This window comes from Cyprinodon tularosa, unplaced genomic scaffold (genome assembly GCF_016077235.1).
Source record: "Cyprinodon tularosa strain WSP-4 unplaced genomic scaffold, ASM1607723v1 ctg421, whole genome shotgun sequence".
Lineage (NCBI taxonomy): Eukaryota > Metazoa > Chordata > Actinopteri > Cyprinodontiformes > Cyprinodontidae > Cyprinodon > Cyprinodon tularosa.
In genome coordinates, this window is record NW_024039143.1 from 202,767 (window position 1) to 230,369 (window position 27,603).

General features: G+C 38.9%; 1 protein-coding gene across 1 annotated transcript in view; it reads left to right on the forward strand.

The window, feature by feature from the left end:
• LOC119792566 (calsyntenin-2-like) overlaps positions 1 to 27,603 on the forward strand; it is a 366,929-nt gene that overhangs the window by 112,741 nt on the left and 226,585 nt on the right. The window contains exon 3 of the mRNA XM_038299271.1: positions 9,264 to 9,459. Within this exon, the coding sequence (XP_038155199.1) occupies positions 9,264 to 9,459 (196 nt within the window). The remainder of the gene's footprint in view (positions 1 to 9,263; positions 9,460 to 27,603) is intronic.

Sequence of the window (27,603 nt, forward strand, 5' to 3'; positions counted from 1 at the left end):
TGGAATGAGCATTTTTACCCTTAAAATAAGATAAATTAGATATTATGCACTTGAAGTAAGAGACTATAGTCTTTTTTTTCTTATTTTAAATATAAATTGTCTTATCCCAATGGCAAAGAGTCTTACTTACCTGCTCAATTCAAGAAGAAATGCACTTATTTTAAGAAAAAATGACTTATCTAGATTTAGATTTTTTGCAGTGTAGTATGCATCTTCTACTAAATTTTTCTTAAAATAAGCATATTTCCCTTTATTTGAGCAGGTAAGCCAATAAAATAAGACAATTTACATTCAAAGTAGAAAAAAAATAGCTCCTTTATCGTATCTTAAATCCATATTATCTCATTTTCTATTTAAAAAATACTTCTTACCATTGGCAGAGTATCTTAATTAGCTTCTTAAATTAAGGGCAAAAACTTGATTTAAGTCATTTTTTCCTTTATTTTTAAAGGCAGTCTCACTGAGATCAAAGATCTTATTTTAAAAAATATATATTTATGATGTATAATTGTTATATACTGTATAAATTATACACTGCAAAAACGTTCTGAAAATTAGTAAAAATGTCTTTAAACAAGTGTATTTACCATAAATTTGAGTAGGAAAAGAAGATGATCTGCCAATGGAATGAGCATTTTTACCCTTAAAATAAGATAAATTAGATATTATGCACTTGAAGTAAGAGACTATAGTCTTTTTTTTCTTATTTTAAATATAAATTGTCTTATTCCAATGGCAAAGAGTCTTACTTACCTCCTCAATTCAAGAACAAATGCACTTATTTTAAGAAAAAATGACTTATCTAGATTTAGATTTTTTTGCAGTGTAGTATACATCTTCTACACTGCAAAAAATCTAAATCTAGATACATTATTTTTATCTTAAAATAAGTGCATTTGTTCTTGGATTGAGGAGGTAAAAGAGAAATTTTGCCAATGGAACAAGACAATTTACACTTAAAATAACAAAACACAACTGCATTGTCTTATTTCAAGTGCATTTTATCCAATTATCTTATTTTAAGTGTAAAATTACTCATTCCATTGGCAAACTATCTAATTTACCTACTCAAATTAAGGGTGAATACACTTAATTTAAGACATTTTTACCTTTTTCTATATCGTTTTTGCAGTGTACTACATTTTTCTTAAAATAAGCATATTTCCCTTTATTTGAGCAGGTAAACCAATGAAATAAGACAATTTACATTCAAATTAGAAAACAAAACAGCTCCTTTATCGTATCTTAAATACAGATTATCTCATTTTCTATTTAAAAAATACTTCTTCCATTGGCAGAGTATCTTATTAGCTTCTTAAATTAAGGGGAAAAAAACTTGATTTAAGTCATTTTTACCTTTTTTTTAAGTGTTTTTGCAGCGTTATTATCAGTTAATAGTTTGAATCTTTTCCTTCCAAAACACATGAACCATTTTCATAAAAACAAAAGTTATTTTCAGTGTTTATGCTTTTTGCAAACCAACAGCTGCCTGCTCGTTGGTTAAACCCATCTTTCCTACACAGACTGTCTCACAGTCACTGCAGTACCCACATGGGGCATGGAGGGGGGGGGGGCTTACTTTGTTAAAAGACAGTGGGATGTCATTAACTCTACGAGAGGGGAGGTTAATGTAATTAACGGCGATGGTGGCGTTCCTCTGCTACAGTCATAAACACACCTCTACCCTTATTAATCCTGCGCTCCTAAATCCCTCTTCAAAAAGTCCGTCTTCAATTAAATCCCTCCGCCCGACACGGTCACACACTCGGACATTAGGCGGAAACTACTCCAGGATTTATTTGCTCTACCCTGAACATGCTGGCTTGATTAGTATTAATCCTTATCTCTAAAATAGACGGTGTTTCAATTGTGTTTCTTTCCCCGCCTGGCTAATTTCATGAAGAGCATAATTACAGCTTTTTCAATTTCAGCCCTCCGCAGAGTTATGAGGCAGAATTTCTATCTCTGCTCTGCAGCTGAGGGCCGAGTGAGAGGGGGGGTGTATCCTGGAGTGCTTGTGGATGTGTAATTGTGTTTTCAGGAGCAAAATGAGGAGGAGAATTAGCAGGTTATGGGGGTGACTGACACCAGATAAAATTTGATGCCAAAAGCAGAGAAAGAGTTGAAATAAGGAAGACTGCGTAAGCCTGACGGACCATTGTTACAGTCGTGCTAATATGGTGGGTTTCTTAACACCAGTGGCGTGCACAGATATTATTTTTTCATTTTTTATTTAACCTTTAACCGGGAAAAACTCCCATTGTGATTAAAAACCTCTTTTTTTTTAAGGGCGAAAAGTCACATAATAAACAGAGATACGTTAAATTAAATGACAAGTACTTAAAAAAAACATATGAAGTAAAAAAATTACTGATCATTGAGGCTGCTTCAAATTCTTCCACTTTGAACCGAAAAGCGTTAAAGGATAAAAACTCAGTCAACTTCCAGTTTCTTTTTAAAAACTTCCATGCACATGGAGCTGTGTAGCTAAACACTGCAAAAATGATCTAGAAATAAGTAAAAATGTCTTAAATTAAGTGTATTCACCCTTAATTTGAGTAGGTAAATGAGACGGTTTGCCAATGGAATGAGTAGTTTTAGTCTTAGAATAAGATAATTAGATAATATGGACTTGAAATAAGACAATGCAATTGTGTTTTCTTATTTTAAGTGTAAATTGTCTTGTTCCATTGGCAAAATGTCTCTTTTACCTCCTCAATTCAAGAACAAATGCACTTATTTTAAGAAAAAATGACTTATAAAGATTTAGATCTTTTGGAGTGAAGGCTTTCTGCCCTAGCTCTGTGAGGAACAGCCGATGCACTGGAAAAAATAAAAATCTAGATAAGTCATTTTATTTTTAAAAAAAAAGTGCATTTGTTCTTGGATTGAGGAGATAAAAGAGACATTTTGCCAATGGAACAAGACAATTTACTCTTAAAATAAGGAAACACAAATGCATTCTCTTATTTCAAGTGCATATTATCTAATTAACTTATTTTAAGAGTAAAAATACTCATTCCATTGGCAAACTATCTCATTTACCTAATCAAATTAAGGGTAAATACACTTAATTTAGTAATTTTTCTACTTACTTCTAGATCGTTTTTCCAGTGTGGTTGTATCACACTGGAAAAACAATCTAGAAATAAGTAAAAATGTCTTAAATTTTGTGTATTTATCCTTAATTCGAGTAGCTAAATGAGAAAGTTTGCCAATGGAATGAGTATTTTTACTCTTAAAATAAGTTAATTAGATAATATGCACTTGAAATAAGAGAATGCATTTGTGTTTCCTTATTTTAAGAGTAAATTGTCTTGTTCCATTGGCAAAATGTCTCTTTTACCTCCTCAATTCAAGAACAAATGCACTTATTTTAAGAAAAAATGACTAATCTAGATTTTGATTTTTTCCAGTGCAGGTCAGAAGAAGCCATGCTTTGCTGTGGAAGTACACTGCAAAAAATCTAAATCTATACAAGTCATTTTTCATCCCCCAGAGGGCGAAAGTAAAAGTGCACTGTCGTAAATATGCACAGCTGTTCTCCTGGTTTCTCTGTCAAGCCAGGCGCGGTTGTTTTGAGCTTAGCAGACAGGCGAACGCAACGAATCACCATGTCGCCACTGCGCTAGCAACGAGCATACCTTTCACTGGGGGCGTGTAGCAGATCTCGCCGTAAAGCAAGACCGACTCTCGCGAGACTTCTGAGCCTGTGGGTGCGGGCCGAGGGCTCCTGCAATTGCAAGTATGGTATTTCCCCTCCAGACCACCAGGGCGGCCGAGAAAACCTTTGTTCCACCTGAAATGACTCATTTAATCATCCAAAACGTTATGGAACACATTAATTAACTGAAAAATGTTGCATAGTGTGCCTTTAACACAGCGAGGGAACATGTGAGTGAATACATTCCAGTTCCTGCAGATGGCTGTTTGGTGTAGAGCCCATTCGTTGACAGTATGATATCCAGTAATCTGATTAACTTGCTGTTTATCTGCCATGTCAGCTCCAACAGTAGGAAGATGAAAGGCGCCTTGGCTCTGATTAAAGCTGCCGAACTGGCCGAGGTTCAGTTCATCTAAGTGTTGGTTCACGCCCAAAATGTTGGTCTTTTTCCAGCGCTGGAGATGGGAGCTGGCCTCCGGCAGTGGCCCTGTTCCCGTCCTTCTTTTCATCCGTCTCTACATCTCCTTCCTGATATCTTCAGTTTTTACCTCTTTATGGCTTAATATATGTCTCTAGCTTTACCATAATTGTAGCCTGCATGGACACATTCAGACACCGGAAGCTCATCAGCGGCGTTGTGTCAGCTTTGATAATGACATGGAGCCCAAGGCGCCACGGCCCACCATGTTCTATCACAGCTTAGCAAACACCGGCCGCCGCTGCCAGCAGAGCTGCTCTGCTTTCTCTGAATTCACTGATAATGACTTCTGTGTCCTCAAAGATTGTCTTCTGTGGACGAGTGGCGGGTTCCAGAGGGGATTTTAGAGCTGCATGACTTCTGTTTCCAAACAGGACGGCCCCTGAGATACGATCAAACTTCCCCCGCTCTTTCAGACAGAACCTCTCTAGCTTTGATTAAACCAAAATAGGCCACGCCTACAAGTGAACATTTCCACTGAAAGCAACAGGAGAGAGGAATGAGAAAACATGGCGTCAGAGTCAAGTTTTACTGTAAAGTCAAGTTAAAGTTATAGAAATTGCTTGTAGAAGTTTTCATTTTTTTTTGTAGTTTTACATATTAAAATGATAAATTGATCAGAATTTAAACATCTTTAGTTTTAGATGTGTGTCCTGGTTGTTAACGAGGGAATTTAGCAGTCAGCAATGAACTGATTTTCACCCCACTCAGCATCTCAACATGCTCCGGGGTTTGTTGCTGCAGGGCATGTTGATGTTATTTCATAATACCGATACAGAGAGGCATCAGCAACGAACTACGGTGGCCCTGAAGTACAAACTGCAACTACATAAAGCAAAGCGCAACTACATTAAGAAAAAACACAATTACATTAACCTACCGGAAAAGGTAGGAACCAGTGGGAAACATGAGACATCGCTGATTGGACGACGGGGCCGCAACAACCCTAGAATAAAAGTGGACTTAAACCAAAACCAAAAAAAAACTGGCCTACAAAATAATCTACCTAACAAGCACATAAACAGGAGAAAACTGGGGTTAAACTAAAGGCAGCTCATCCTTACAAAAAACATCTGAGCAGATTAAGACGGCAGAGAGTGGACAGACCTTTAATCACCACAGAGGTGCACTCCAAAAATGATCTCAAAATGAGTAAAAATGTCTTAAATTTAGTGTATTTACCCTTAATTTGAGCAGGTAAATAAGATGATTTGCCAATGGAATTAGTATTTTTACTCTTAAAATAAGCTATTTAGTTATTATGCACTTAAAATAAGACAATGCAAATGTTTTTTTCTTGTTTAAAGTGTAAATTGTCTTGTTCCATTGGCAAAAAATGACTTATTTAGATTTTATTTTTTCGCAGTGTGCATGGCAGACAAATGGCCCAGAGACCTCGAAGTACAGCTTCACAGGGCTTAAATAGCGTGCAGGTGATCACTGATTGGGCCGAGACTCAGGAAGCAGCATCCAGTCTTAGGGGCGGAGCCTAAAACAGAGTAGGTGTAGATCTCCATTTTTTAGATTCAGTTTTATGAATTCGTTCTTTTTAAAATGCGTTTTTCCAGTTTGCGTTCGTTTCATTTCAAGCTCAATACAAATGACTTGATGATTCAAGTTTAAAAAGAGTAAAATGTGCAAAAATTCAATTGGAAAAATAACATAAAAAAATGAAATTTGAAGAAATTAAATATAGATTTTTTTTTTGACTGAAGGAAATTTGTAACAATAAAAGCAAGAAATATGGGAAAAAGAATTTAAAATTTGAAAAAATTCAATATGAGAGTTTGTCAAAATAAAATGTAAAAAGTTTTTGAAATATTATTTTCTATCATGCATATTTTGAGATTCCCATTCACAAACAATGTCTCTGCTTTCAACAATAATGGAACACAATTCACTCCATAGACTGGAATGAAGTAACAGACATAAAAAATGTTGCTAGTTCTGCAGGTAGTTGGAGCTCTTGGAGTTTTCCTCTGAGTCTAGAAGAAAAGGAGGACCTCCCCCTGCAGTCACCTTGACCCGCTCCTCACCGCCCCCCCCATCACGTATAATTAAATCAGGAGGTGCATGTGGGGCCACCGAGCTCCATGTGCAGTAGGCGTGCGCCATCATCATATCCAAAGCGTATCCATCCTGATGGGAAGCTTCTGCACTGGCTGGTATATTGGATTTATTTCTCGCTCCAACGGTGATGGATTTGGGGTTTGCTTGTTTTGTGCTGCAGCGAGCTATTAAAAGAAGCAGCAAAGGGAGACCGCCGCATCTTCTGTCACTCCCCATCACACACTGTTTGCTCATTGCTGTTTTATGAATCTGCTCACACTGCTGAGCCATGTTTTTTTTTTTAAAGCAGCAGCGCATATTTGCCTCTGATACGACATTGTTCAAGTCGTATAGCTAAGAAAGAATGTGTAGGGACGTTTGTAGGATGCGTCAGTTCTGTTCCAGTTTTACTACCTCCTGCTTATAGATTTTCCTCAGGCAAATTATGGTTTCAGGGGGCCGAGTCCTGACAGCAGGGGAGAATAAAGGGGAGGCTGGGTAGGTGGCGGGGATTATGACAGGAACAGGATGAAAGGTTTGGAAATAAAGTTGCTCTTATCAGAATTTGCCAGGAGCAAGTCACACACAAAGCTTCTTGGGAATCCAATTTAGTCCTCGCTGTTAGTTTAAGTGATACAAGCGCAATTAGCCATCGCAGGTCAGAGTGGGAGCCCGGCGTGTTAAGTGATTTCCTGAAAGCCGAGCAGAAGAACTGGGGGATGTCAAATCTGTCAGCAAACAAAAGAAAAACATAATTAAGTTTAACCCCTGCTCCAGTTTCTTTATTTATCCAGGTTAATAAATCAAACCAAAAACTCAAAAATATGAAGGGATTCTGTCCTTTATATCTGTTTAAAGTCAAATTGGGCTTTTATATATTTTAGTTTTCCACTCTGTTTATTGTGAGTTAAAGCTTACGGACCACATGGTGAGCTCAGAAATAATGAACCAAATAATACATTAGAATATTTTAATAAATGAAATGTTCCATGTAGCATGCCGCCTCCGATCAAGGAGGAGAGTCATAGAGTCATATTCTAGGGATGCACGATATTGGGATTTTGGCCAATATCCGATATGCCGATATTTTAAAACTCATGTAGCCGATAACCGATATGGATACCGATGTTAAAGCTGGACAAAAATCTGTGAAAATAACAGTTTCATTATCCATTTCTGACACTTTGAAAAATAATATACTCAAATATATTTTCATATGCTGATATCAAATTGATTTTTAACAACGCGGTATCGATCTATTTTACTTCAAAATCTGGTGAAATTTCATCGTTCTGTTACAAACTCTCGTGATATTTTGCAAATTCTTGTGAGATTTTGTTAGTAAAATAGATCGATACAGCGTCAATATATCAACATATAAAAATATGGCAACATTTGGTGAATTTTCGGGGGATTTCGTAGCATAACGATGACATATAGCAATATTTCATTAGAGAAAGAGATTGATATGGTGTTTTTAAATGGCAATATATCAGCATAGGAAGATATTGGGATATTTTAATTTATCAATATTTTTTCCCTCGTCTTTAGAAGTTTTTAAGTCTGTAAAAAATACGTTTTTGAGGAAGAAGAAGAAGTAGTATTTTTATTTTTTTTTTTAGACTTTAGAAACTCAGAAGCTGATCAAATATCGGGTTAAATATCGGTGGCGTGGCCGATGTCCGATATTCAGTTTTAAGGCCGATACCGATAGGGGGCCGATTATATCGTGCATCCCTATCATATTCCATAAACTTTAGTCTTTAAATCCACATATCACCACCGTAAGAGCTGAAACACATTTCACATTAAACCATTTTAAATGATTCACCTTGTGCAAAAATCACCACTGGCAAATGCTATTATACAAATGAATAACACACCTTTTTCCTCTTCGGAGGGGCTGCCAGGACTATATTCAATGCTACCCTAGCTCCGTTTCTAATCCAATGCCGTACTTATGAGAAAACATGCTAACCGCCACTACCGGAAACACAAAAGCTTAACAAAATAAAAGCACTTAGCTCAAACTGGAAGTTGTTGACATTGTGAAAGAAAAAGTGTGTACAAAACCAATGAAACAAAACTCAACTCCATTTGTAGCAAAAAGAAAAAGGTTATGGTTATTTACACTCCAGTTTAAAATCTTTATTGATTACAAAGTGGAATGCATTGAGAACAAGTTCCAAAAAAGCCAAAAATTGAAATCTACATGAGTAATTTTTTCTTGCAATAAGTGCATTTTTTCTTGAATTGAGGAGGTATTGAGACACTTTGCCAATGGAACAATTTACATTTAAAATAAGAAAACACAATTGCAGTTTCTTATTTCAAGGGCATATTGTCTAATTATCTTATTTTAAGACTAAAAATACTAATTCCATTGGCAAATTATCCTATTTACTTACTCAAATTAATGGTAAATACACTTAATTGAAGGCATTTTTTCTCATTTTTTACGGTGGCCCTGAAGTGCAAACTGCAACTACAAATCTAAAAGCGTCGTCTGAACAGTCCAGCTTCTTTTAAGTGTGTCTTCAGTGTACGCAAACTAACTGAAATTTCGTGATTAGTCTTGAGCATATCCAGTATCACCTCGTACGTATGTCCTGATTCAAAATATTCCTGGATAACGGCAGCCATGTTTGGGGTGCCGACAATATCCATGTTTTCAAAAGCCGCAGCAGGCAGAATGACTTCCGGTTCAAGGGTCAAACGGCGCCGTCAGCGATGTCTCCTGATGACCCTCTTACCTGATGACAACACTGGGTGACTCAGCAAGGATAAACAGATATAGAGAATAGTTTGATGCTGGGAATAACTTCTACATCAGTAATTCACTTTAAAAAGCAACTTATTGGTAAATGAATACATTAACATACACAGTTACTCACTAATTGGCCATCATAAGTCTGAATCACCACTAATCCAATCATCAATGCCCTTTAAAAAGTTGGGTTTGAGCCAGAAGGTGGATGTACTTTTTCTTCAAACTTTTTTTCTCTGTTCCCTCTCGAGCTGAGATTCTTCATCTCATTCTACTGTCTGATTCTCTCTTTTTCTAATCTCTAGGGGAGATCTGTGCGTTCAACATCCACGGACTGGAGGCTCCGTTTGAGGCGGTGGTGCTGAACGGAACGTCTGGTGAGGGTCAACTGAGGGCCCGCGGCCTGGTGGACTGCGAGCTGCAGAAAGAGTACACCTTCATCATCCAAGCGCATGACTGCGGTTCAGGCCCTGGAGGAACGGAGGGCAAGAAGTCGCACAAGTGAGTAAATCTGACAACAGGGTTACTTGTGAAGAGACCGCACAGAAAGCATTTACCCAACTGTAGCACAAAAAAAAACAAATGTTGGACAAAATACACCTAAATTCAACACCAAAAAGGCTGAAAAACGTCCAAATGTATGAAAATATGGGAGATCACATATTATGAAACTTTAAGGAATGATGAGGTACATAAATCAAGCACTTCAGGTTCAGTGTGAGTGGTCATGGTGAACATATTTTATTTTAAATGACCTATACAATAATTATATAATCATATATGTTTCAATACTACAGTATTCTTTATTCTACAGACCTCGCCTATTCAGCCAGGCCAACAATTCCCTCTTACAACTCCCATTTCAGAGACATAGACAGATATGGGGCACTAAACTTAATGGGGTTATTAAAACAAGCCAAACGACCCCCATTCCAAAGGGGTGGACCCGTTCGCCCGTTTCTATTTGCATGTTTTCTAAACATAAAACAGGCTTTATTGGACTACTGTATACATCCTGGAACTAAACGCTATTTCTGACATTTTGAATTGAAAAAGCTTCCTGGATGGGAAGAGAAACGTCTTCAGACTTGGAAAAAAATGTTTTACTTTTTTGGAATGACTACGACCTGGATGACTGAGAATCTTCACCAGCTTAATCTGAATCATGCACAGAGTTTTTTTTGTTTGTTTTAGTCATGCACCTCTGAGTATCCAATTCAATCCTATTTTATTTGTTAAGCAACAAAGTAGTAAGGGATTTGCTCCGCATATCCATCTGGAAACCTTCCGTTGAAGTAATTTTGGGAAGGGGCGAAAATACTGGTTAGCTGATTGGCCTATGTTGGTGATAGACGGGCCAAATAAACCAATCAGATCAACGAAGCATATGACGTACTAACAGAGCGACGACGAAGAGGAGCCAATTGATAGATCAAACTCTTGCCGAAACCAGTCGGGAGAAGAGCAAAAACATCTTTTCCTCTGAGAAAAGCCTCCAGAGCAGTGTTTTGCTCTTCTTTCAGTGAAGGAATACTCTGTAATTCCGATAAAACTTGCTCCATAGCCACGCTAACGCTAGTTTCATCGGCTGAAGCCGCCATGTTCTTTAGACTGAACTGTCGCGCTTCTCGTTGCGTCACACCTCAACCCGCCTCAAAGCCAACGCTGATTGGACGTTCGTTTGGTGAACGGCTCCAAATTTTCTTTAACGGAGAGTCTCCAGACTGATCTGCAAGTGAAACCTTGAAAGCTCGCGAGATCAGGATGGTCTCATGAGGCTACCAAAGTAGTGTTGTCGGAAAATTTTTATTTGTCTTCTATTATATATTAATTTATCCTATTTACTTACTATAAAAGTTTTCACTCAGTCTGTTTCTCTCTCAAGGCCACACAATTCTCTGCAGGATGATGTTTGTAGACCAGACATACCTTCTTCCCTTAACAAATCAGATTCTTTGTCAAGGTTTATTTATAACATTTTACTGTTTAACCAAAGTGTCTGTAATTTGTTTTGACTCTGACTACTTTCCATTGTTGTAAGTAAGGAGGAACGAACACTGTCCAGATCAGAACAGGGCATAATGCTGTGCCATAAGGTAGGGGTGTCAACAATAATCGATTCAGCGATGCATTGCAATGCGGGGCATGCACGATTCAGCATCGATGCGGCAACGTGCCATAATCGATTATGTCACCGTTTATTTTCTGGACTCAAATGGACAAGTTGTGAAGTTTCAATTACTTCCGGGGGCATACCAACAACAATCAAGATGGCTGAGGCGGAGGGAGATGACCGCGATAGACGGCTAGGCCTAATTAAAAACGCACCAAAAGCTTGGAAAGCGGATATCTGGGCACATTTCGGATTTTACGAAGTCAATGGGATTTTGATGCATCGCAATGCATCGTAGAATCGAATTGAATCGAATCGTTCTCTGGTGAATCGTAATCGAATCGAATCGTGAGGGCAGTGCCAATGCAAACCCCTACCATAAGGACTGTATGATGAACTGTTCTCTCTTTGCAAAGATATGAATATAAAATGCCGACTGAGTGAAATCCATCGATCTCCGTTTATTTAACTAGAGTGAATAGTTAAATACTTTTTTCCCATGACAGTAGCCCTTCAAATGGGCCCTTAACTGGTCCTTGTGTTCCCCTAAAATACATTTTTTAAACATCCATCTTTGTACTAAAATACTCTTTCTGTCATGATTTGTGGACATTAAGATCGAAAGAGAAGCGCCATCTCCTGGTCAGACCCTGTAATTCAGTGAAAGGGTGGAGTTAGAATAAAATAATATGCAAGAGGACGTCACTCCAGTGGCTGGAAGATGGAGGGGATTTCGCTGGGAGTTGGAGAGAAATGGGTTGCCATTCAGCTGGCGTTTGAAGAGCCATTTTTAATGGACGCTACTGTAATAAATTAATACTATATAGCTCTAAAGGTATTATTTGATTATATCTGCCTCTAGATAACTTTGAAAGGCTAAAAAAAACTGCCAGGACCTTCTATTGGGGCCATAATATTCAACCAGGCTTTACTCTATAACTTATAATCATAAGCAACTATTTTTATGCATAATTTCAAGAAAACAGTCCATAAAGGTGTCATAGTAAAAGAAAATCACAGGTCTCTTATTTACTCATAAATTTATGTTATATAAAGCTTTGTCATAGGAATCCCTTCGGTCGCTCCCTCGTGCACAGATCCTCACAGCAAGTCATTATAACACACAAACTTTGCAAAGTTTTTATGCCAACACTTCCCAACACAATTAGAACTGAAACCCATGTCTGCCATAACAAAGACATAAACTCACAAAGGCAATGTACACGCCATTAGAAAAAACACTTACCAATTGTTTTCCTGCTGAAAACATTTAAGTTTCATGTGCAAAAATCAACAAAGATCATCTGCTTTGACCGAATCAGTAAACGTGAAATACTGCAGAACTCCTGCCAAAAGTCATCCTTGTTTTGTCTCAATAGAAACCTGATACTAAATGATGGAAAATTGCTTGTAATTTCCCACACAGAGCACCATCCGTCACAGATACGGTTGATGTTTTGTGTGGGTTTACCGCGTGTCTGTGGAGAATGCTGAGGACGTAGGTTTGCCTGCAGAGTTCCTCGCACTCTGCGCACAGCGGCATGAACATCCATCAAAAACAATACATAGGATTAGTCAGACTGCTGTTTGATGCAGGCACGAAAAAAAAAAGCATTAGTCAAGAAATGTTTATACGACGGTTTCAATTCCTATTTTCCTCTGGTGTGTCTGGTGTTAGAAACAGTTTTTTCCACCTGCACAGACACCAGCGGGCGAGATTAGAGAGATCTACTGATGAAAAGTGTTTGTTTGGCCTCGTTTGAAGTGGCTTCTGTCTGAAATAGTTTTCATTTGCAGACATCTTCTCCTGTCCAGCCTGTAGAGTTCAGTCACGATCAGTCCCTCTAACCCTCACACAGTGTCTGTGGGATTTACAAGGTATTAAAAGGTAGTAAATAAAATTAACATCAACTATAAATAATGACAATTACAATATAATGAAATGTTGATTAATGACAAAGTATTATTTCTTAATGACCGTTTTTTGCTCCATTTTGTATGAAGTACGTATCTTGAATCTTAATCTAGTTTACATTTCTCTAAGCACGACGGCTGTGAGGTAGAGACATCAAACAGTCTGGCTAAATAAGTGGTCAAACTATAGGGCTGGTTATCGTCCCGCAGCAGTGTGTCGCAGTGAGCTTGTCGCAGATACTTTGATTTATGCCCAATGTTGAAGAGTGGTCTGCGCCATGGTATTCCACGCCACAACGCAAGAGGACCAATCAGGAACTAGCTGTGGGTCTAGATACGGTTGAGGCGGTGAGGAAGTGGGGGCAAGTTTGTGCGTCAACACATCACATCATGGCGATTTGCTTCAGTATCGATTTCCTGACCCAGAGATTCAATTATTTTGGATACTCAGGAATACACCATGATACCATTTTTTTTACACCTTACAGGCTAGACAATGTTTCAAATTTGAAATAAATCAATGAAAGCTGCAATAACGTTTTTTTTTTTTTTGAGAAACAACAGCAAATAACAGAAGTAGAAAAGTTGCACTCCATCTATTCCTATTAAAACCTCATTTACTGAAAAATAATAATACCTCTGCGTTATAAATTCTGAAAGGCTTTGCATCAAAAAATACTGCACAAAATCAGTGCAATGAGTGCAATGCAATACCTCGGCTCCAGACGTCCCGCCCCCTCCACAGACGCTCCGCTGCTCCTCTCCCAAATTGTAGCTGACCGCAGACAGGAGGCCGGCTTGTTTTGTTTTTATGACCCAAATTACGGAAAACAACTTGTGAAGTTTGACCTGCTAGAAGATCGAGGTGCGCGAGAACGCTGGGACCCTTTTTCCACCTGGATCTCCGCTCTTTTTGGCCCTCAAGTCCCTCCGTCGTCGGACTAAACTCGCCCCCACTTCCTCGCCGCCTCGGACGTATCTAGACCCACAGCGTGTAGCTCAGACCACGCTTCAATACTGAGCATAATTTAAAAACGTCTGCATCAAGCTCACTGCAACACACTGCTGTAAGAGTATAACCAGGAAGCGAGGTTGGAGGGCCAAATAGGTTTGGCGCCACCGCAGCAAGGGAGGGAGAATTACGCCCAGGAGCAAATGGATAAAAATAGACCGGAGGAAAAAAAAAAAACATGAATCGATTCTCTTGCGGACGTATCGATGCATCGGATCGTCGGCTGTTGGATCGATGCATCGATACAAAACCATTATTATTTACACCCCACTATCCAGTTGGAAAAAGGGTCCCAGCGTTCTCGCGCACCTCAATCTTCTAGCTGGTCCAACTTCATGAGTCGGTTTCCTTAATGGCAGTCATACAAACAAGCCGGTGAGGTGCCAAACAGGAAATATGCATAGTGTAGAGCAGATGTAGATTTGACCAATCATAGGCAATTGTACAATTTTGGAGAGGTGCAGCAGAGTGTCTGCGGAGGGGGGGGTGGGTGCACATTTTCGTTCACTGCGACACACATGCAGACGACCTGGTTTCTGTGTATAAATCAGCCTTATGTGTGCCTTATAAGTTTTTGTATTGCATTGAATTGTAAGTATAACTACACTCACTACAAAAGTTAAACAAAAAATTGTCAGTTTTCCATAGTTCCTCCCAGCTAAAGTTGAAAAGTTTACGCCAGGGGTCACCAACATGGTGCCCACGGACACCAGGTAGCCCCCAAAGACCACATGTGGTGCCCTCAAGCCTGTTCTAAAACTAGCACAACCTTCCAGTGAGCTGCCTCTAAAAGGTTATTTTAGTCTGTTGCTCTACTTTTGTAATAACACTGACACTTCTACAGATTTAAAAATGAGAATATTTAAATTAAATGAAGCATTGCAAATATGTTTATTGGTAGCCCCTTCACGTGACACGGTACCGATGCAGTAGCTCTCAGTTTAAAAAAGGTTGGGGACCCCTGGTTTAGTTGCAGGTTACAGTTGTTGACGCTATTAAAAAGGCAGCAACGAGTTGATCCCTTTCCGCCATCATCGCAACCCCAGCCTCTTTATCAAGGAACAGAAGACCTCAGTTATTCAGCCAGGCCAACAATTCCCTTCAATGACCCCCCTTTCCGAGACATAGACAGGTATGGGGCAATTTCAGGCTACCCAGAGAAGCCAAACGACCCCCATTTCAGTTTGCATGTTTTCTAAACTATAACCAGGCTTTGTTGGGCTACTCTATAAAGCCTGGAACTCAACGCTATTTCTGACATTTTGAATTGAAAAAGCTTCCTGGATGGAAGAGAAACGTCTTCAAACTTGGAAACAAAGTCAGGTGGATTGTTTTTATTTTTTATTTTTTGGAATGACTGTGACCTGGTTGACAGAAAATCTTCACCAGCATATTAAGAAGGTGTTAAATCCGTGTATATAGGCTAAACCTCTACAACCGCGCCTGGCTTGACGGAGAAACCAGGAGAACAGCTGAGCATATTTACGACAGTGCACTTTTACTTTCGCCCTCTGGGGGGAGCCTCACTGGAAAATCAACACCGGTTGCATAGTATACCTTTAAAGACTGTGAATCATTAGTGAACAAACCACAGCTAAGGTCTACTTCGAAAACTAAATCATGTCACAGACTCTGCATCACACCGATAACAGCGAACCGAAACACTGCATAATTGCACCATATATTTTGAAAGATCTGAACTTCAATATCAATATGTTTTTCTGCAAAAAAAAATTTTCTCCCACACTGTTTACATTCGTTCACTGCTGCACTTTATGGAATGGAAATGTCATGAAACCGGTAAAAAAACAAAATTTAGTTTTATATACACTTTGTGTACATACTCTGTGTATAGAAAATGACAATAAAAGTTGTCTAAATCTAAGTCATGATTCAGTTCTGGGTAAAACAGCGTTTGGAAGCCTTTGGCTAGGAGAGGCTAAATGTACAGTTTAGTTCTTAAAAGTTTTATAAACTGTCCAAAATCTCAGAATAATAAGATAATTAGGGGGAGAAAAAAGTGGATTTATACAAATTAACGGATTTGTGATGTGTTGTGAGGAATGGCATCAGTTGCAACAGTTGACTTTGTTAATTTATTTGGGAATATTGTACACTGGAAAAATTAAAATCTAGAGAAGTCACACTGCAAAAACGATCTAGAAATAAGTAAAAATGTCTTAAATTAAATGTATTTACCCTTAATTTAAGTGAGTAAATAAGAAGATCTGCCAATGGAATGAGTATTTTTACTCTTAAAATAAGATAATTAGATAATATGCACTTGAAATAAGTCAATGCAATTGTGTTTTATTTCAAGCGTAAATTTTCTTGTTCCATTGGCAAAATGTCTCTTTTTTCTCCTCAATCCAAGAACAAATGCACTTATTTTAAGAAAGAAAAGATTTATCTGGATTTCAATTTTTTCCAATGCAATTAGCAGATGGATGCAAGGTTAATATAAATACATTTTCAGTCGGTCCAAAAGGACACAGGAATGATAAGTGGGATAAAAAAGTGTCATAATGCGGTTAGAGGATGATGAGTGGGACATGAAGAGGAGAGGGATGAAGAGGATAAATGTCAAATAAAAAGCCTTTAGGAAGAAAAGAGAGAGGAAAATGATGCAATACAGGATTAGGATTTTTTTCTCCTGCAATTTTACATTTGATCACTGCTGCACTTTAAGAAAATTCCTTTGCGTCGCCCTACCCTTGTGAGAAAAACAAGAGTTATGAAAGGGGGTCCAAATTAGCTCTATTTGGATTTTTTTTGCCTATTAAAATTATTACAAATAAATTTAGATCGAATTTCAGAAGAAGTTTTCTTTTACCTGATCAGATTCAAAGGGGATTTCTGCATCGTTCCACCCCTCTAAAAGTTTTATTAACAATGTTTACATCCATGCATCAAACACTCGGGTCCATTATAGACGATCCTGGTTCTGTTGATAAAGACAAGTAGATGCTGGAGGGTGTGTGGATTTAGGAGCTCTTTAAATGGCTTGTCCTTTGGTTTGTAAATCTCAAAGGATGAGTCTGGCCTTTTCCCTGCACTGTCAGCCTGCTTGCTCAGACTTATAAAGAAGCTAGCAGGGAGAAAGAAGAATCTCTGCCTTAGGCTGTGCTCAAATTACACATGACACGTCAACAGGCCCCAAATAAGGCAGTCAAGGAAATTAGCAGCTATAGAGGACCGGGGAGCGGATCAGGAGTGACACGGTTGAAGATTCTCCCTTTTTGTCCGACTCTTCCTGCTTCTGATTCTCTCCTTTCTTTCTATCAGGCGCTGAGTCTGCTACCAGCGTCAGCGTTTGTATGTGTTGTCGAGCTGTCTTTATGTTGGTAAATGGATGCTTTCTCTGCTATGACTGCACAAATCGGCCTGTCAGTTTTCTCTTTTTCTGCAAACACATTAGATTTATGTTTTCTTTTTAAAATGCCATGTCAAACTTTGGATCTATGGATCATTCTAAAGCACATAAATCGCTCCTGTCTTGGTGACCGTATCTCCAACCAAGACAACAGACAGCTTTATAAACACAGATTTGCCTCTCGGAGTCGACCCGCTTTACATTTTTCCTCTGATATGTTTTATACACCTGCTGGCGGAGGGTTTTTATTCACCTGTCAGCAAAATGGAAAACTGAAATAACTTTACACTCCCAGAGGCTTCAGCTAAGGTCAGCTTTTAAATGAAACACAAATTAATTCTCCACATTGTTGGACTGACCTCTGTCAAATGAGGTGGATTGTTTCCTACGTTTAAAAGGGTAATAAATGTCACTTTTCTCTGCATTAAAAAAGCAGATAACTATAAAAATGTCATTTTCTTCTAAGTGTGCTTTCTTGCTGGTTAAATGAGGTTAAAAAAAAAAATGCCTTCTTCTATATTTTAGTTTATTTGCATGTATTTCACACTTTAACAGATAAACATTAATCAAACACATGTGAACACAAAATTTTGTTTTGAGAGACATTTTTTAATTAATTAATTATTAATTAATTTTCCCTTTTATCCAGGTTCATTTAGTGCAAAAAAGTATATAATACACGAGATTTTGGTTTTTTAGTTAAATTATTTTAATTTGAGGTCAGAAAACAAAAACAAAAATCTAAATTAGTGGTTTGTTTATATTTTTTAATTCTTCATTTTCAAAATTATAAACAAACTTCCTGAATAAACACTGATGATTATTTACACTAAAAGCCTTTTCTGAGACTTTATGCTGTTAAGCGTCTCAGTCATCCAGGTCATAGTCATTCCAAAAAAGTAATAAAAAATCAATCCACTGGACTTTCACTGCAAAAACGATCTAGAAATAAGAAAAAATGTATTAAATTAAGTGTATTCACCCTTAATTTGAGTAGGTAAATTAAATAGTTTGCCAGTGGAATGAGTATTTTTACTCTTAATATAAGATAATTAGATAATATGCACTTGAAATAAGACAATGCAATTGTGTTTTCTTATTTTAAGTGTAAATTGTCTTGTTCCATTGGCAAAATGTTTCTTTTACCTCCTTAATCCAAGAACAAATGCACTTATTTTAAGAAAAAAATGACTTATATAGATTTAGATTTTTTTGCAGTGTTGTTTCCAAGTATGAGGACGTTTCTCTTCCCATCCAGGAAGCGTTTTCAATTCAAAATGTCAGAAATAGTGTTGAGTTCCAGGCTTTATAGAGTAGCCCAACAAAACCTTGCTTTGGCTTAGAAAACATGCAAATTAAACCTGACAAGCGGGTCCGCTCCTGTGGAATGGGGGTCATTTTGTTTCTTTGTTATCCTGTAATACCTGAAACCTGTCTATGTCTCTGAAAGGGGGGGGGTCATTAGAGGGAATTGTTGGCCTGGCTGGATAGGCGAGGTCTTCTGTTCGCCTGGTGACCGTATCTCGCCTGTAATGGGTAAAGGGGTTGAGTTTGTTCGCTGCCAGGGGCCCAGCAGACAACAGCGTAGAGGAGGGCTGATGCCACCACAGAGTCACAGCAGGTTTTACGCAGGGGCCTGATCGCTCCAAAGGACCTCATCCTGCTCAGGAGGTGGAGGCGGCTCTGGTCATTCTTATTTATGAGTCCAGTCCAGTTTGTTGTTGACGTGAACACCCAGGTTTTTAAAACTCTTTAAAGTTTCTATGTCCCGCCCCTGGATGTTCATGGGGGAATGAGGTGGGGGTCTCCTCCTGAAGTCGATCACCATCTCTTTGGTCTTACTGGTGTTAAGAGACAGGTGGTTCTTCTCACACCAGTCTACAAAGTTCATGATGACCAATCATTCCCCTCAGAAACACAGCCTACAATGGCTGACTCATCAGATAACTTCTGTCTATGTTCTAATAAATCCCTGTCAAATTACAGTTATAATGTAGTTTAAATCAACCTTCCCTTAATATCAATATTTGTGCTGCTTTATTGTGTTGAATAATTAGATGTAAGAAACATCGAAGTTCCCCTTCCTGCAAAGCCAGTAAAATATAAAAGTTCCTCCCAGGACCCACATACTGTTTGTATTATGACTAATGTATATAAAACGGACCGTGATTAGGTTGGGTTCTGGAGAGCCAAATGATTTTATATATTCCATGTGTGACAGTGGGCTAGCTCTAAGATTTAATTCCAACATTTTCAAAACAGGAACACATTTACAGACACTTCATGCTTTGCATCATGGGAGTTATTAAAGGAATCATTAGCAAATCTGAGAGACCTGTATGTCCCAATCCCAGTGCAGTTCGGAGAGGCTAATTATCGTTCGGTAAATCCCGCTGAAGGACGGTCGTGTTTACCCACACATGCAAACACACTGCTGAGTCAAGTCCGAGCCAATAAGTCTGCATTTACATATAAATAAGGCAAATAGCATCACTGGAGAGAGATAGGATGATTTTGGAACTTAAAACGACCCTGCATACAAATGTGACACATAAACACCATCCTATAAAGCTACCCAAAGCAAAGGATATTTTTGAAAAATGAAAGAAATGTGGAAAGAAGTGGGTCGAAAAGCTATTCCTCATTAGCATAAGCTGTCATGATAAATTTCTGATGTGAGAAGACCAGGGGACTCCACGCAGACAGGTATCTTGTTAAGGTGCCGGTTCTTTATTCTACCAAGAAACTAAGCTTCACGCTTGTCAGACTTCCTGCTAATATGAGTGAAACCTCATTCTGTCAAAACCTATAAGTTGATGTGACTGTTACTGCAGACAAGAGATAAAAAGGGAGGGAAATTGTTTAGGAATAAGTTGTTTATCTCCATATAACAGAATGTACTTGGGAGAACAGCTATCTTGTTCAAACTGAGATACTTTGCCAAGAAAAGGGACATCTGTCTCTGTCTGCTTCAGTTACCCACCAACAAACAGGAAGTAATAGTGTGCATTCACACTGCTTGTCGGGCCCAGGGATCAGTAAAGGTGAAAGAACATCACACTTGTTGGCTCAGTTTGCTTTCACACACGAATCATTACTACGGTGGCCCTGAAGTGCAAACTGCAACTACAAATCTAAAAGCGCAACTACATTAAGGAAAACAAAACTACATAAAGCAAAGCGCAACTACATCAAGGAAATAGGCTGAGTGAAAACTTTTATAGTGAATAAATAGGACAAATTAATATATGAAATAAGATAAACTAAATTTTCCGACCACAAGATCTAACATGGTTCGGTTGTGTCTGGCACGGTCCGGTTCAGTTGTATTCCTTTTACAGTGAATAGTTATCTTGGTTACCGTGCTCAGACCGTTCTTGGCACTGTTTCAAAAGTATGATGCTGATAGGAATACAAAGAACGAAGAAGAAGGTCCAGGATTTCTGTTGCTATTTTGTGACTTAAATATAGTCATGCGCCTCTTGGCCATTCCATGGGGCCAGGCACGTTGTGCAGACATAATCTCTCTTGTTCAGATCTGCGGTCTGACTTCGTTTCTCATCTTCTTTTTCCTAATACTAGGAGTCGGATGGTTGTGCAAAGTTTAATGCACTACCATTGAATCTGACTTCCTTTTCCATAGCTCACATCAAATCATCATTTGATAAATATGTAGAAATTTGGAGGAAATTATATATTTGGATGTGCATCAATGTGTTTTAGTTTTAAAAAGAGGAATAGTAGAAGAAGAATTGAACTTTATTCTCATTACATTGTCAACAAAATTCACTCTTTTCATTTAACCCAACCCCTTGGGGACTGCCATTTGCGGCACCCGGGGAGCACGGTGGGTTAAAGGGTCTTTTTCAGGGACTCAAAGTGCAGGCTGTGGGGATCGAACCAGATACTTGAGACCTCAGAGCACAAGAGCTCTAGTGCAACAATCCCTCTGCGAAACTAGGAAAATACCAGGAGGGTTTTAGCCAAGAGGCTTCAATGTGGTTGACCTTCTGTTGAGGCCGACTGGGCATTTAAAGAGACTGAAGCAGACATACAAAACAGACATACTAACATAGAAGCAGTGATACATAAATAACTTCTATGTTAGAAAAGGTAATAGTAAATTAGCTCCACAAGTGATTCTGTCAAGGAAACAACCAGTTAATAACTCAAGCTCTGAGCCCAGTTTCATGTTAGTTCATTTAGTCAAAATTAAAAACTGAGCCTATAGCTATGTCTAGGAGAAAAACTGGATCAAGCACTAAAAAACAGGCCTAACTCTAATGGAATTTGGTGATGGTAGCAGTCCAGCTAACGTCATCCTCTAGAATTATGTCAAACTTTAACCGAGCACCAAGCCAGATGAAGCACTAATAATACTGAATCGGTGAATAGAAGTAGGATGGAACGGAGTAAGGAAAAGTGGTGTCTATGTCTTCAAGAAGCTTAAGCCTATATCAGCATTTCTACAAAGATGTCTTCGGATAACCTGAACCACTCTAACCTTGTGCTGCCATCAACACCTTTGTTTATGTTGGAAATGGGCCTGTTTGTCAGTGTAGTCCTGTTTCTCTGACTATGACTAACTGGATGTGCTCTCTTCATCCTCTGACATGGGAGCTGGCTCGGAGCTCGTCTGCCTGGCTGCGTGTTTCCTACACGGGGCCGCCTTTTACAGTTGCTTTTTCTATGTCTGCTTCTGTCTCCTTGAACCCCAGTGGGCCTCAGCAGATGGCCGCTCACACTGAGCCTGATTCTGCTGGAGGTTTCTTCCTGTTCAAAAGTTTTTCCTCTCCACTTTCGCTACAAGCATGCTTAGTGAGAGGGATTGCCTTCGAGTTGATGAGACGATGCAATCAGCTGGTTTTCCTTAAATAGAAAACTTTGAATCAATTTGATTTTATGATCTTGTGAACTGTAAAGTACCTTGAGATGACATGTGTAGTGAATAGGAGCTATAGAAATAAACTGAAATGAATTTACATTTCTTAAAGTGCAGCAATGATCAAATGTAAACAGTGTGGGATAAAAACCTCTCCACCTCATGACTGTCTGCAGATATCTAGTTACTCCAGCTTCAAAGTTGCTGGTTGGTACATTTTTTGAATAATAGATGGAATTGAACCCACATCCATCTGATTGCATGGCTGATCTAAAAGCTGAGCTGGCTATCATAAATTGCAGTAACCTTGTGTAGAGGACACACTGGTCCCCAGTGACACCAGTGGTAGTGCCCCCAGGCTGTAGTTGACGAGGAAGTGGAATTTTGCTTCACACCAGTGGGATTTTCACCCCATGTAGTTGGGGTTGTTTATTTCCATTCCTGGTCTGCAACAGGAGCGATGGTTTAACCCCCCCAGGCTAATTCTTGACAATGATTAATTGAGTCCTATGTCTTTCCGCTGTCTGTGTAGGTGTGTGTTTGAAGTATTGAGAGAAAACGTCCTCAAATCATTGTGTGTTGATAAATAATGAGCACAGATGAATATGTAATAAGCAGGAACCATACCTGTCATGAATTAACATGCATTACGTTGCCTCAACACGCGGCTGGCCCCGCACTTTAATAGGTCTCCACTGTTTCAGAGGTCTTTCATTAAACATCCCTCATAAGGTATTTAAATCTTTTAAAATGTTTTAGGTCTATTTCAAGCAACATTTAATCTGCAATGCTGGAGATTTTTGAATATTCCAAATGACTCGGAGACAGATCAATGCATCAAATGAACTAGTGAAAAGGAAAGTGTTTAATTATTTACACAATTCGTTAAAAGTGAGCTACAAAAATGACAAGATCCACAGAGTCCCAAAGGACTCCCCCTTTCAGCAATGCCTCATGGAATGGAATGTCCCTTGGGGGAGTTGTGGCCTAGTGGTTAGGGCATAGGGCTTTGAATCCTGAGGTTGTGAGTTTGATCCCCCACTCCCACAGACTGCCTCTCTGGGTCTCTGAGCAAGTCCCTGTTTTTGATAACAATCCTTTCGCTAAAATACCATCAGAACGCTTATAATATTAAGTGTGTCTCCACCATATTGGATCAGTCCAAGAAAAGGCGACAACGTATTTGGACAAAGACATGGCTGAGCAAACGTGGCTACTACGGTCTGTCAATTTTACAGAAAGCACTCAATTTCACTCGTACTGCCATGCTTTTGTGTTTTCATCTGATTTGAAGAAGAAGAAAAATCATTTTTTACCCACTGAGTGATTTGCCCACAGCCGCCTTACGACGGCCGACGTTTGATTTTCTTCTGACCTTACGATTACTGATGGGGAGATGGTCATGAGAGGCTTATCGCCCCTCGTTACACCCTGTACACTATACAACGCTTGATAAGGCTGAAACTCTGGCCAATTAAAAAATTCTTGTTCTAATGGAAAATCGCCCCAAAAAGGGCAAAAAATCGTACAGTGTATGCCTGGCTTAACTACGCAAGCAGATGCTCGCTGAAAACATGGTGAACGAGCAGCAGCTCCCACTGGTGAGAGTTTAAAAATGTAAACATCTAGGTAAACCCTGTGATTTAGCCCACAAATATCACCGTTTATCAGCACATTGTAGAGAAACTCAAGGAAAGAAATGACTGTCGCTCTGAAATGGATGTTTTTTCTACTTCCTCGTGTAGTGTGGTAACCTGTCTCCGCCAGATGGATTTGCTCCGTATATCCATAACCTTCCGTAGAAGTAATTTTGGGAAGGGGCGAAAATACTGGTTAGCTGATTGGCCTATGTTGGTGATAGACGGGCCAAATAAACCAATCAGATCAACGAAGCATATGACGTACTAACAGAGCAACGACGAAGAGGAGCCAATTGATAGATCAAACTCTTGGTGAAACCAGTCGGGAGAAGAGCAAAAACATCTTTTCCTCTGAGAAAAGCCTCCAGAGCAGTGTTTTGCTCTTCTTTCAGTGAAGAAATACTCTGTAATTCCGATAAAACTTGCTCGATAGCCACGCTAACGCTAGTTTCATCGGCTGAAGCCGCCATGTTCTTTAGACTGAACTGTGGCACTTCTCGTTGCGTCACACCTCAACCCGCCTCAAAGCCAACGCTGATTGGACGTTCGTTTGGTGAACGGCTCCAAATTTTCTTCAACGGAGAGTCTCCAGACTGATTAGCGAGTGAAACCTTGAAAGCTTGCAAGATCAGGATGGTCTCACGAGGCTAGTAGTGTGGTGCTGTCAGTGTGCAGTGTGTGCTGAACACACCCCCTGGACAGAACATTAGGAAATCTATATAAATGCTACAGACACCGTGACGGGTAGGGTTGTCACGATACTAAACTTTTCAACTCGATAACGATACTAAGGAAAATATTCGATACTCGATACCATTTTCGATACCACAAGGATTAAAACAAAGACTTCAACAGAAATATTTTCATTAATAAATAAAATACAATAAATAAATACAATAAACAATAAGAACAATATTTTGAGGTTGTATGCTGTGCACAATATTAAGCAAGCTTGATAAAAAACGTATAAAATTAAATGTTCCTTCCTCTGCTATGCTTTGCACACATAACAATGACGCTAGCCAAACAAAAATAATTCTCAGCAGCTGCACCTGTCTGAAACTGAAAAGTACGGTGGCCCTGAAGTGCAAACTGCAACTACAAATCTAAAAGCGCAACTACATTAAGGAAAACACAATTACATTAACCTACTGGAAAAGGTAGGTACCAGTGGGAAACATGAGACATCGCTGATTGGACGATGGGGCCGTTTGACCCTTGAACCAGAAGTCATCCTGCCTGCTGCGGCTTTTGAAAACATGGATATTGTCGGCGCCCCAAACATAGCTGCCGTTATCCAGGAATATTTTGAATCAGGACATACGTACGAGGTGATACTGGATATGCTCAAGACTAATCACGAAATTTCAGTTAGTTTGCGTACACTGAAGACACACTTAAAAGAAGCTGGACTGTTCAGACGACGCAACTTCTGGTTCAAGGGTCAAACGGCACCGTCGTCCAATCAGCGATGTCTCATGTTTCCCACTGGTACCTACCTTTTCCGGTAGGTTAATGTAATTGTGTTTTCCTTAATGTAGTTGCGCTTTGCCTTATGTAGTTGCAATTTCCTTAATGTGGTTGCGCTTTTAGATTTGTAGTTGCAGTTTGCACTTCAGGGCCACCGTAGAAAAGTGCACAGAATTATTCAATCACACAGTGTTCTGAAAGTGCATTGCACATATTCTGCACTTTAGGTGGTAGCACTGTATTGATACTTTTGAAAATGAGTATTGTATCCGGATACAACGTTTCAGTCTCTATACTTTTTTGAGTATCGATACTTTTGACAACCCTAGTGACGGGCGGCTCAGAATGTCCGTGCATCAAGCATAATGAATCATTAAGAATATTTCACCGCACATCTGAAAAGTATCTTCAGTTCTTAAAGTGTCCAAGTACTTAACATTAATGTCTATATATAATATAGATATTTACGGCGAAGGGAAACTCAAACATTTTCCATTTAATTTTCATTGCAAATCTGCTTAATTTCTTAGGTTTAATCAAAATGCTTAGACAAAATATGTATTTTCAGGGCAATCCGGGAACCAAGGTTATTAAAACTCAAAAGAACATGATTGGTTGTTATTTCTCAGTTTTATGTGGATATTTGTTGCCCTTGGATGAAAACAGTTTGAATAATTTTGCACAATATTATAATCAAGTCTCTCAATAGACCCTCTTGCAGTTTTCTAGTTAATTATTGTTTTTGTTTTTTTTTTCCTGGATGTAAATCAACATAAATGAAGAAGCAATATTGCTTTGTCTGATACAGGAGGGGGAAAAATGCAGATTTAATTAAAGCTGCTTATTGTAGTCATCCCGACCACCATTGCTGCCTGGATAGGACATGTCTCAGGTGGGAGAGCTTAGAAATGACCATGTTAAATAAGACTAGAACATTTTATTTAGAGTAGACAACCACAGCTTATAAAAGGTTGGAGCAGATGCCCCGTTTACAGAGGCAGTTCACTCAGATGCAACCATCTGGGCTACGATTCCTGACATGGTTACAGGTCCGCCCCGCCTTCTTCGGTCTGCCCATTTCCTGTCTGATTTCTGTGAATTAAGGGATTGGGTGCTGCAAAAGACTTCTGGCAGATCTGACAGATTACTGCTTTCAGACACAGATTACCTGGATACAAGTAGAAGTAACAATTAAAACTGTTTAGAAGTACATTAGCATCAATTGCAGGCAAAGGATTGTTAAATTTGGTAAAATTCCGAAAGTTCATTTATAGCGCACCAATTCACAATACATTAGGGTGACCAAACGTCCGTATTTCCCGGGACATATCCGTATTTCACGTCCTGTCCCGGGCGTCCTGGGTTTTTTTAGAAAGTGAGGAAATGTCCTGATTTTTTAAATTACCTTAATTAGACCATTAGATTTACAGGCACTAGGGCACTGCGCACGACGCTGCGTGTGACGTAATCCCTGAGCTGCGTCAGTGCGGGCAGCCCTGTTCTTAATCAGAATATAGATTATAGACAACATGCAAAAGTGCAAATGTATGTTTACCGACGATTTACAAAAGAGTTTCCCCGCTTTCAGACCGGGTCGAGACAAATGGGAGGCCTTGTGCACAGTGTGCAAAGCAGGCTCATATGTCTCGGTGTCCAATGGAGGTGAAAGGAATCTGAAAACCCACCTGGACTCCGAAAGTAAAGATAGTCTATTGATATGGTTGTTCGTTTTTGGTACATTTTGAATAATTTTTGCTACACAAGAGGTATTTTTTGTTAATTAGCTCATTTGTTAATTTATTTTTTCCAATAGCCTACAGAACAGACATTATTTCGTTCATTACTGAGGCTGAGTATCATCTGTTATTGGGAGTTGAGAGTTATTGTTAACTTTTATTGTTAAGTGAGGGATGTTTAGATGAGACATTATTTCTTTCATTGTGCTTTTCATTAATTACAGGAATTGTTAAGCATTTTCAATAAATACATTTTGAATGAAATTATCGTTTGGTATTGGAGTTATTGCTGTTGACTTGTACTGAAAAGCATTTTTCAATAAATTTTAATAATATTTAATAAATCAACTGTAAATATCATGTTATAGTAGGATTACGTGGGTCTATGTTAGGTGAGTGCATGCCTCGGACATCTCTATGCATGGGAACAGAGAAAATCCCCACCACCACCACTTAGGGCTTAGTGATTCGAAAAAAATCTTTCATTCCTTTAGAGACAGCATGA